Source organism: Protobothrops mucrosquamatus, unplaced genomic scaffold (genome assembly GCF_001527695.2).
Source record: "Protobothrops mucrosquamatus isolate PMUCROS unplaced genomic scaffold, P.Mucros_1.0 scaffold5005, whole genome shotgun sequence".
NCBI lineage: Eukaryota > Metazoa > Chordata > Lepidosauria > Squamata > Viperidae > Protobothrops > Protobothrops mucrosquamatus.
The window spans coordinates 433-12,364 of record NW_015390883.1 but is presented as its reverse complement, the minus strand read 5'-3'; the positions used below and the strand labels follow the sequence as shown (position 1 = coordinate 12,364).

At 37.7% G+C, this 11,932-nt stretch overlaps 1 protein-coding gene across 1 annotated transcript; it reads right to left on the bottom strand.

The window, feature by feature from the left end:
* Positions 1–388: 388 nt before the first annotated feature.
* On the bottom strand, positions 389–11,381 carry GABPB1 (GA binding protein transcription factor subunit beta 1). Its single transcript, XM_015828837.1, has 7 exons — positions 11,219–11,381; positions 9,612–9,806; positions 8,610–8,721; positions 7,388–7,501; positions 4,376–4,561; positions 3,028–3,143; positions 389–1,142 (listed from the first exon to the last, which is right to left on the bottom strand). Exons 1-7 carry the CDS (start codon positions 11,264–11,266, stop codon positions 990–992), a joined length of 924 nt encoding a protein of 307 aa, XP_015684323.1. The 5' UTR covers positions 11,267–11,381; the 3' UTR covers positions 389–989.
* Between the last annotated feature and the right edge of the window lie 551 nt (positions 11,382–11,932).

Here is an 11,932-nt window from a genome sequence, read left to right as displayed (position 1 = left end):
ACTGGTTTCTGTTTTCTTTTTTCTTCTCCCAAGTTACATCCCTCTAAGAAATGTGGTTCCCAATATATAAAAAAAAAACACTCGACCCACAGTTATTCACCGGCTTCTTCTATCCCCTAGTAGCCCCATGACCTAGAGCAGGGCTGGGCATCTATAGCAACTTTATGACCTGTGGACCTGAACTCCCAGAATTACTGAGCCTGGCTCAGGGATTCTGGGAGTTGAAGTCCACAAGTCGTAAAGTTGCAGAAGCTGCCTGCTCCCGGCCTAGAGGTTAAATATTTTTTTTTCTCATAATTTTTCCATCCTCTTTCCTGAAAAATACGTATGGAAGATGTATATAGAAATCATAAAAAAACATGCAGCATATGTACAAACTGAAAATTTTTAAAAATATCAGCTTCATATACATGTCAATCTACTTGAATATATCAGGAATTAAATATAAAAAATTACACTTTTTTTTCCCTAAAAAAGGGGGGCATTGTTCAGAGGCCTTGGCCAACTACTTAAAGCTGTACAAAGGATAATAATCAGGAAATGAATTTAGTCAGGAGATCTAATTCGTAGCTTTCAAGCTCGTTTCTATCACATAATTCATTTACATAGCGCAGTTTAAATCAACAATTATCCTCCTTAAAACTGTTCTTTATCTCAGAAGATTCATAGTAAAATCAAAACAAAAAGTCACAAAAACATTGGCATTGTAGGTTTGTGGATCCCTTCCAAAAAGATTAAACAATTAATTTTGGAACTGTAAAAAAAAAACTATTTACAGTATTTCTTTTTTTAAATATTTTGCACAAAATGTCTAAATTCTGAGGTTGTTTTTTTTATGATACAGGAAAATCACCAGAGCTCATGGCTTAAGTCCAGTAGCATCTTCTCTGACAAAGGACTCAGTTCTGCACCCCTATGCATTGTGCAGACCCAGATTGTACTGCAGTTTTCTTAACCTGTAATATAACAGAATGCTCACTTCCATCCACTCAAACAGCTTCTTTGTTAGTCTGGAGGCGGGTCATCGCCTCCAACTTCTGCCTATAAGCTTCTGCTTCTTGCTCTTTCTTCAGAAGTTGCTGGCGGTACTTCTGGGCTTCTCGGTTGGCCTCATCCAGCTGTTTTTGTAACGTCTCTCTTTCCTATGAAAGTCAAAAATGAACAAAACAAACATCGTGTCATCTCAAAGTCAATGACAGTTTTTATAACTGTCTTAAAAAAAATTCTCAACGGGTGAAAAAATAAGATGCAAGAACTTTGGGGACGGAGCAAATTAGATGTTCTTGGGAGTCGGGACGTAGAAACGCAGTTTGAAATTTAATGTGTTGTACAAAAACAATGCCTGCATCAAAAATCAAGTACCACTTGTATAAATGCCACGTGGAAACACGTGATTCTGAGATGTCCTAAAGTTGTTATATTCTGGGAAAGAAATAATTACATGTATTATTTTGACTTTGAGAGGTAGATTATATATGGACAATTACAAAGAAATATGCTTGTTTGTTGAAACTCTATGGTGAGATTTTTCCATTTGTGTGTGTGTGTGTGTGTTGTTTTGCTTTTTTCCCTTTTGTTTAATAAAGATGTACAGTAGGAGTATACATACACACACACTAGCTAAATAGTATACTTCTTTACTAAAATTTTATTCTAATAAATATACACAGCAAGAAGTCTTCTACTAAGCATAGTCTCAGTGCCTCCAAACTAAGAAAATAAAATTAACAATTACCAATCAAGTCAAAATAAAAAGCATTATTGTTTTAAATTATTAACATTTTCTAGTCTGAACTTGGGTTAATTATCAAGGTTTGCTTTTCCAGATTCTCTAAAAATGGAAGTAAAGGGCACAAAGGTAATTCCACTTTCTGCCAGTTAAAGGCTAATTTTGGCTGCAAAAATCCATGGCAGTAATGAGTTTTCCATTGATTGTCTGGATTTCTTCAAACCAAGAATGGTAACTCCTCAACTTATTTAAAACAAGATAGGCTCACGGTTAAGTTTCAGAAGGAAACCTACAGTTTTAAGAACTGGAGAGCCACCTAAATAAATATTAAACTTCAAGTCTAATAAGAAAAATTGAATCATGTATACACATTCTGCTTCTTGGAATAAGATATATATCAGTAAAACATCTGAGAGAAGAGACTACTCATAGAATATATCATTGGTGTGGGACCATACATTGTATTTTCAAAGGATGCTGCTGGAACTTGATTTTTTAAAAAAGGCAAAATCATCTAGTGTTTTTATTTGATGAATCAGAACAACTTTGTAGTTAAAAAAAGAAAAACAAATTGAGTTCAAAGCAAGTGATTTATTTCCTTCTTCTGAAGCACTTTAAATAAACTGATGTAAAAAGCAGCATACCTGCTTTATTAAAATAATTATCTCAGCAATCACTTTGTTCTGACCTTTACACAGCAAAGGCTTTTTTAAAAACCTCCATGCTTTCACTAACCAATGAATGTTAGTCCTTCCACAGATAGTACTAAAAGCATCGTCCATGGCTTTACTGCAACGAAATAGCGGGGCAAAAACTCAATCTCTCTTACTTTCTCTTAATGCACAATACTAACCATGTTCCAAGCCTAACTGAGTTTAACAGGATTTCCATCTACCTAAATATCTTGTTATCATTCTTAAAAAGGTGTTTTTTTTCAGCCCATTATTTCAAATTCTTTCATACATATGTTCAAATTATCCCAGCTGAACGGCACTAATACAATGTAAAAGAAGAACAGGCAGCACCTGGGGTTAGAGTCAAAAGAGGAATTAGCCTGGAATTGTTACGTTCTCACAAAAGGTCTAAAAGTCCCACCTGTCTTGAATTCTGTTAACTCTTATCTAGAACCGATTTAATGCTGACCACTAGTTGACTAGATTCTTGTGTATAGGCACAAAATTATTGTGTACTTGTCTTCAAGTACCAAAAAAAAATCACAATTATAAAGCAAGACAACCCAAAAAAAACATTCAGTTTAGAAAATCAGAATAAAACATCTTAACAAACAGATTCCTTACTTCTATTTCTGCCGATTCCACCCGACTTTCAATGATCTCAATACATGGTCTCTTGAGTGGAGGCTCTTCGCTGATTACTGTTTCCTCTGCAATGTCTGTGGCTGGTACTGTAAGTACTTGAATTGAAATAAGTTTGGATCAAAAACTATAGCAGTTAACAGTGGATGCATTTGGATGCTGGGATAGAAGGAGATAAAGTAATTAAAAATGTTTATTGAATATATGAGTTGGAAGAGAACTTGCCATCTAGCCTAACTCTCTTGCTAAAGTCAACTCCCATCCATCATTTTTAAGGGTTGCATTAACGGCCCGGCCGCACTGTCTTAAGTCGATTCATTAAAGCAGCCGCATCTTTTTTTTTTCAGGCTCCAGGTGGGCGATTTGAGGCCAGTCTCAGCCCAAATCACTTCACAGGGTAGTTGTTATGAGGAAAACACTCCCTCTCAGCCCAAATCACTTCACAGGGTAGTTGTTATGAGGAAAACAGGAGGAGGAAGGAGCATTAGACAGGTTCGCCACCTTAAGTTATTGTTAAAATAATAATAAAACCATTAAAAGATGTGGCTATTTTAATGAACAAAGAGAGGGGATATGATTCAGGAAATCCTGAAGCAACTCTTCAGAATGTTTAAGTTGTGATAGCCCTTATAAATAATAATAATAGTAATAGTAATAGTAATAATAGTAATAGTAATAATAATAATAATAATAATAATAATAATAATAATAATAATAATAATAATAATATAAAAAAAGTTGGAAGGGGCCTTGGAGGTCATCTAGTTCAATCCCCTGCTCAGGCAGGAAACCCTATACCATTTCAGACAAATGGCTGTCCAGTTTCTTCTTAAAAACTTCCAGTGTTGGAGCATTCACAGCTTCTGGAGGCAGGTTGTTCCACTGGTTAATTGTTCTAACTGTCAGGAAGTTTCTCCTTAGTTCTAGGTTGCTTCTCTCCTTGATTAGTTTCCATCCGTTGCTTCTTGTCCTGCCTAGTTTTGTTATGTCATGATTCCATGGGCAGAAATGTGATTGTAAAATGTGGAGCTCTTCCCCCCTCCCCCCCCGTTCTGGAAACTGAGTCTAAGACATATCCATAAGTGTCCTCCACATTGCTTTACATTCCACCCAATCCTATTCTTCATTATCTGTTTTCTCTAAATTGCTTTCATAAATATTAAGTTTAACTTAACCAACAAAGTAGGACGAGGAAGATGTATTAGATACGTTTTGCCACCTTGAGTTGTCTATAAAAATAATAACGGCAGGATATAAAATAATTAAATTACAATATATGTTTTTCAGGAAAAAAAAGGTCTTAAAAGTTCTATTCCTGGTTTCTACTTACCTTGCTGCCCATCTGGCATGGTCACTATAATGGGTTGACCCATTCCGCTGGTGGGAATGGAATGAAGATTTCCAAGCTGTATCCCGTCTGTTACTATGGTAATAACCTGCTGGCCTCCAGAACTAACTACTTGTTGAATTGCACCATCCACAGATTCAGCGGTCACCACTTCTTCTGTGGCCACAACTTTCAAACAAACAAACAAATAAATAAAACATATATAAGCAAGTTTGCTTTTAAAAAAAATATTAGAGGCAGGATCTCATGAAAATGTGGCAGTATGGGCTGTTCTTTGTTCGTTATTCCAATGGAGTCAGGATAAGTATCTTTTATAAGAGATACCATTCTGTTCCATTTTTTCCCCCATCAGCACATAGAAAGCCAGTCCATCTTCTATGCAACTGAACATGCTCATCCTCACTTAGGTTTTGGGGAAGAATCTCTTCCCCATCTTTTCTCTGCTAAATTATTTCACACTTCTGCAAAAGTTGTGAGTTTACTGCTTTGCAGAAATAGCCCTAACAATCACGTCAATCTTATATCTTAGTGTTTCCTTTCTGATTACTTATGCAATATACCTCACACCAAATATTGGAAATCAGGTACCTCTAGAAGTTCCAAAAATTAAATTCCTTTAACCCAGCAAATTCTTTACAAGTAAAATACAAGTTGCACAAATTCATAAAGAGTTTAACAGAAAAACAAATAATGTTATGTGACTTTCAGATACCACGTTAACGCTCATTATTAATTTTCCTCTGGCTCTGGGAAATTCATACTCTAATTTGTGGAGTTCATTTTTGCTGCTTCTCTGAGGTTTTAACACAAGGAACCTAAAATATAAAGTATATCACTACCGGTATCAGTTCAAGAGCTACATCTCTGATTGCTGATAGCCCAAAACTGGAAGAGCCCAATTCTGCCCACGATGGGAGACTGGAGATTGAAAGTTTCGTACCTTGCTGAAATGGCAAAGATTTCGGCTTATTTGAAGAACCACTCGAATGAACAATTTTTATCAATATGGAGAAGATGGATCGTTTATATTCAAAAGAAACACAGAGTGGTAGAATATAATTTAGGTTTCTAGACTTTTCTTAAGTTTGCTTATGGTTCTTATTTCTTCTTATAGATTAAGATACTTTGTGGAGTTAGAGATATTAGTATTTGTTTACTTTTATACGAATTTTATCCTGGGATAGGTTTGGGAAGTCTGGGGGGGGGATTTTTGATTGGTTACTGTGTTTACTTATGTTTGTTTTTTATGATGGAAAAAAATAAATAAAATTTCTTAAAAAAAAAAAAAAAAAAAAAAAGAGCTACATCTCTATGCATGCAACATTATATTAAGAGCAAGCCTTTGAAGCTTATTAACAATCAGATGGACAATAAAAAAAGCTTTCTTTCAAAAGCTATGGCATATGATTTGTGACAGAAATGTCAGACGTCGCATAAAATTTGGACGCTTTCATCTTTGCCATGATTGCTTCCTTACTTAGGGATGTTATTACTCAACTGCGGTCTGCAATTCTTGCTTGTGGCATATTTCTACCATTATTGAAAGAATAACGGTAAACTCAGGATTTTATGAAAAACAAAGTTATGCCATAACGGAGACACATATAAACGTGCTTGCTATGGCTGACTCCCAGAACCTCAGAGAACTTCTTGGTGTTAACACGGCCAACAAAGTCAGTTAGTCCTTTCTACCAAATCTGGAAAGTAAATGATCATAAAGAAGTATTCCCAGTTGCACCATGATTTACTAGAGGGAATTATGGGCTTGCAGGATTGTTCATTAGCTTTGTCTGCCTTGTCCCTTCCTCAACAGTCACCTGGCAGCAGCTTCTGCCATCAGGGTGCAAAAAAGGGACACGCAGGAAACACAACAGGCTGTGTTGAAGAATCAGTTCCTTTACCTCCCTGGAGTATTTCCATTCTAGCCAATCGTTCTGTATATGGGCTTGTTTTTCTCATTTCTCTGAGCCTGTGGGCAGGCACTGTCCTGTATTAATTGACCTCGTGTCAGCCACTCAGGAGCAGGCGATACAGAAGCTTTCAATGAATTGAGGTCAGGAATATTTTCAGGAGGAAAGGCCCCCCACTGTGATCTTTACACAGATGAAACAATCCTCCATAAATGCCGCAATCAACATGTCACAAACATTTGTGTACAAAACATGATTCAGGTTTTCTCCTTTAACCCAAGGGGTCAATCTCAAATGATAAGAGAGAGATCTAAGACCTCCTTTTAAAAACAAAACAAAGACAATATTTACTGTCAATGCTTTGTCCCTCTCTCAAAGCTTCCAAAGAGAGAACAGTCAACTGATATATTTCTTTACAGCAAATAGGGATCCAAGCCAAGGCAGTTGGCTTTCCTGCTCTGCGTAGAAGTCTGATCTTCCTTCCTGCAGATCAGACTGCAGAAGAAGGCAACACTGCTTAAGGAAGCAAATTCAGAAGTCACAACCATATCAGGGCTTATTTGTCTTAAAAAGAACACAACGGACAATCCACTAACGTTCTTCGTGGGAATAAAAAAAATATCTCCTTCATTTTCGTTTAATTTCATTCTCTTTGTTACCGGTTTAAAGAAATTTCATTGCTTAAGTCTGCTTTTATTGTAAGTATGCCACGAGAGAAAAAACACCAAGCTTAAAAAATAAATTTGCAATGAAAGACATGGCTTTTTCAGCAAGCGGGACTGACCTAGGGTGAATTTTAAATAGGGATAATTCTTAATGATTTTAACAAGACACAGCTATAAATATTTGGCTTTTAATTGGCTTTTACAGGGGAAATGTTTTGTATTGTTTTAATATGCTGTGAGCCGCCCTGAGTCCCATGGGGAGAAGGGCGGCATATAAATTAATGAAAATAAATAAAATAAATAAATAAATATGGTATTAGGTTATGCTGAAAACTGGGCTGTAAACCAAACGTGATTTTTTTTTTTTAACCGTGAATCCTTATTTTTGTATTTTTGGAACTATGTTATTTTTTCCTCACCTGGCGTTTCTGACGAGTTGGACAGTGGAGCTGAGGCTTCTGCTAAGGCAGCCAGCGTTGCCAGAACGGAAGTTGAGGAATTACCAAACTGGACAGCAGACATTCCACTGTCATCTATAAATACACAATCCATAAAAATCACATCAGAAAGTCACATGAATCTACTCGCCCATTACATCTGAAATGAGAATGACGCCCTCCTTAAATTCTTGATCAAACAGACCCCATTCAGCTCAATAGCAAGCACAGATTTATTCTTCTTCAGGGGGCAAAAGTAGTCCGAAGTGAAATAAATGGAGTGGCACCCATGGAGAATTCCCACAACCCACCAAGTAGGGAAAGTGCTTTGACATCAAACCGTGGGCCCAAAGCTAAACTTTAGACAGTGTTAAAATCATCCCATGCAGTTTGAGCCTACACGAACAATCCAGGAGATGGCAACAGCAGCAAAAGAAAGGACATATTGGATACAGTTTTAGCACCATCTAGGAGCACAACAAGGAGCTACCAGCCAGCTTGTATGGAAATTGCTAAATAAAACTGCAATCTGGGTAGGAAGATCAAAGGACAATGTAAGAAAAAGGGCTTCCCTATAAAAGGTACTCTGTGTGAATGTGGAGAAGAACCATCCATCTCACCCATGGGAAGGTGCCTATGATGTCCTTCAACATGTACAGAGGAAGACCTCATGCGGGCAAGAGAAAATGCTGTCGATGTGGCCCGATACTGGGCGAATGTCATTTAAATTTAATCCTATGTATTTTACATAGTTTTTTTACTACTACTACTACTACTACTACTACTACTACTTCTTCTTCTTCTTCTTCTTCTTCTTCTTCTTCTTCTTCTTCTTTTTCTTCTTCTTCTTCTTCTTCTTCTTCTTCTTCTTCTTCTTCTTCTTCTTCTTCTTCTTCCTCCTCTTCCTCCTCCTCCTTCTTCTTCTTCTTCTTCTTCTATATCCGTTATCGGATGTTGGCGATCATGTTGGCAATCCTGTTTTTCTCAGCAGCCGCACGAAAAAGTGCTGCTGAGTCATGATATATTTCTATGACCTATTTTATACTTATTTTACTTGCTCAGTATTGAATGTTGTATGTCTATCATTTTAAAGTGCTCCTGACATGGATAAAGCACAACCTGATTCCCAATTTAATAGAGTGAGAAGGCAATTTGCAATCCTCGGTGCATGTGACTCGCTGCTGTATGCGATACGAATTCCTACCTGTTAGATTCACAACGCCACCAGGTCCAATGATGAACTGAGGCGTGGCTGCATGAATCGTCACTGTATCGGGGCTTTCTGGATTCGTGTTGATTTGGTTCTGCATTGCAATCTATGACCAAAAAAAACAATGGTGCTTTGTTTTTACACTTATTTGAGGGGGGCGGGGGGGGAAAGAAGGGGAATGAATTTTAAGGTGAATATAGTACAGAGCAGATGTTCAGAAATTACACATTAAATTTCAGACAGAGTAGCAATCAACAGCTTATTGTAACCAATAGCTCATGCACAGTGTATTGTTGTTAATATATATTCAACATGGAAAAATATCTGGCAGACAGTCTTGGGAATAATTGCATTAGCTTCAAGGTCCAGAGAAAGAGGGAATATAGTATGACAGGTGTCTCCAAACCTTGCCCTTTTATGACTTGTGGACTTCAATTCCCAGAATTCCTCAGCCAGGCATGTAGTATGATGATAAACAAAAAAATGATCGAGGGCCAGGGAGTCAATCATATATAAAACCACATCCTAAAGCAGTGATGGCGAACCTTTTAGAGACCGAGTGCCCAAACTGCAACCCAAAACCCACTTATGCATCGTTCAGTGCCGGGTGGGTGTGGCCCATTGGCTGGGTGTGGCCCATTGGGTGGGCATGGCCAATTGGGTGGGCATGGCTGCAGTGGTAACGGCAGACTGGGTGGGACTAAAAAGTTCAATCAATCCATTCCAACTTTGCAAGAACTATTTTTTTCCCCGCGAGAAGTTGAAATTGACTGATTGAACCTTTCTTTTTTTTTTGCACACGGCGGCGGAGGCCTAAAGCGAAAAGGTTTTATAAAACCCAGCTGAAGGCCTAGGACTGGGGCGATAGTGCGCGTGCCCACAGAGAGGGCTCTGAGTGCCGCCTCTGGCACCCGTGCCATAGGTTCGCCACCACTGGCCTAAAGATTAAGCTACAAGATTCTGGGAAAAGCCTCGCTGGAGTGAGTTTTGAGTTACCTGTAGAATTTCTGCCATGTCTTCATATCCGTTGTCTATGGCAATGTCTAACGCAGTCTTGCAAAATTTACTCTGGGTGTGGACATCTGCTCCGTACTTTATTAAGAGTTCCACTACTTCTTGATGACTGTGTTCCGTGGCCCAGTGCAGAGCAGTCATTTTCAGCATGTCCTTTGCATTTACATCTGCACCATGCTACAAAACATATTCAATTAAATTTTTTTTCCAAAATGGAACGAGGCAGTCAAAGTTAATTTTAGAGTCAGCATTGCTTGGAATATATATTTTTAAAACTGTGTCCTTCCTTTTAAACTTTGTTTATGCTGTCAGTTTTCCCCCCCCCTCCAAGACGATATACTGCAGATATAATTAATGTAATTAATGAATTCATTATTGCCTTGAGCTGTTGGGCAGACACATTCTCAAAACAGCTGATCTTGGAAAGTAAACAACAGGAGATAAAAATCTGGTGTGCAGTGACTCGTGTGCCTCTCTCAGCATGACTTCAGTCATTTTTTTCGCTTCAGAAATAAATCTCTTCATCTAAAAATAACGTTGATAAGAATTCAACTACTATTATTAGTCTGATAACGTAAAGGAAAGTCTAAAATTTTCAGTGCAAGCAATTTTGTAAAAGGATTTTGGACTGCTGCTGTAGAATTTTCAGAAAGCGAAATAGAAGGAAGGCCTTGAAACAGGAAATGGGTGGGCAGTTTCATGAAAAATTATTTTGGTTAGAAAAGGCAATTGTGAAACCATAACTTAGGGAAATTAAGCTGTCCTTTTTGAGATTATATTTTTTTATCCTTGTTTTTTTTCCTGTTATAGAAAACTTATTTGAACATACTGTCAAATTGTCGATCATGGCTTTGAATGTAAAGGCGTTTTAATACGCCATATAGGATTTAAATCATATTGTTCCTATGGTTTGATTTTAGGCAGCTTACCTACAAATGGAAACCACTTTGTACATACACCAAATGGTGCTATTGATTCTCCTACATCCTTCCATTTGATATTAAAAAAAAATATCTTCCCATGTGCCTCTTTGGTGCTGAGAAATATTCTAAAAAACTAACTCCTTTAGATACTGGAGAAAAAAGAATCTTCAGCCTATTAGCAATTACAGAGATAGTAATCACCTTGGTACTCAACTGCTTTGAAACTCATCTAATTTGATATTCAACACATTTTGACATGAAACGTTTATCCTGGTACTCAACGTACAAAGTAGAACTTGTCAGTGTCAGCTGCCTTGTGACTCACTACATCAGGGGTCCCCAACTCCCGGTCTATGGACCGGTACCAGGCTGCAGCATGCCAGCAACCGGTACACACAAACAAGCAAAGCTCCATCCACGGGATGCAGGCAGCACACAAAACCACGCACCCTCCGGTCCGCGGAAAAACCTCTCTCCACGGAACCGGTCTGTGGTGCCCAAAAGGTTGGGGACCTCTGCACTACATTATTCCTTATCAGAAAAAAATAGCTTAGCATTCATTGTGCCTCCCAGAACCAATTAACGATGAATGTCAAGGTACCACTGTATGTCCTGTTTCAATTCTGGTGTAGGTGATAATAAATGGAAACTTTTTTTTTTTTTTACCTTAAGCAAAACTTCTACAATGCTTGCATGGCCTTCTGAAGCTGCCATGTGAAGTGGCGTCCGATCCACTTTGGTCCTTGCATCTCGACTTACTCCTGCTCGTAATAACACTTCCGTAGTTGAATAGTGTCCATACTGTGCTGCTAGATGAAGTGGAGAGGTCCCCAGCTGCAGCGTAAGACGTGAAATAGGATATTTGCACATAATTATCCCCTTCGTTAACAACACATAAAAAAATACCATATTCATTTTTGAGTACCATTATTATTATTTTTTTAAAAAACCCCAATCTTATGGAAATTCTGATGCATTATGCTGTTTTTATCTTTCTTATTTTCCTAACTTTTTGCTTTGAAGTCACTAATCTTTGCTCTACATAATCCTCTAATCCTTTCCCATAATCTTTCCTTTCGTCCTAAATTAGAAAGGAACTGCTAACTCTTCTTTACTAGAGCGTTTTGCCCAATCTCACAAATATCCAGTTCTAAAGAAAAGTTGCTGTTTTCTTTTAATTAAACGTAGTATTGTAGTCATCAGGCAAGCAGTAAAACCATCATGATTTTACGGTAAAAATCTCACATTCTAACCCAGCCATTTTTACATGCTCATCCAAACCAGAAGCCAACATTTTGAAAAATCATTATGGCTGCTGCATCCTACATATTGTCCTTCTTGGGGTTTTTTCTACTGGATTTGATTCCCGAAATAGAAGCA

What these genes read in the sequence shown, in the direction of transcription:
- GABPB1 (XM_015828837.1), bottom strand. Translation starts at nt 11,266, where the DNA reads ATGGCAGCTTCAGAAGGCCATGCAAGCATTGTAGAAGTTTTGCTTAAG. An exon ending in TTGTAGAAGTTTTGCTTAAG is followed by an intron (nt 9,807 to 11,218) that starts GTAAAAAAAAAA and finishes TATGTTTTGTAG; the next exon opens with CATGGTGCAGATGTAAATGC. An exon ending in CATGCCAGATGGGCAGCAAG is followed by an intron (nt 3,144 to 4,375) that starts GTAAGTAGAAAC and finishes TTTCAATTCAAG; the next exon opens with TACTTACAGTACCAGCCACA.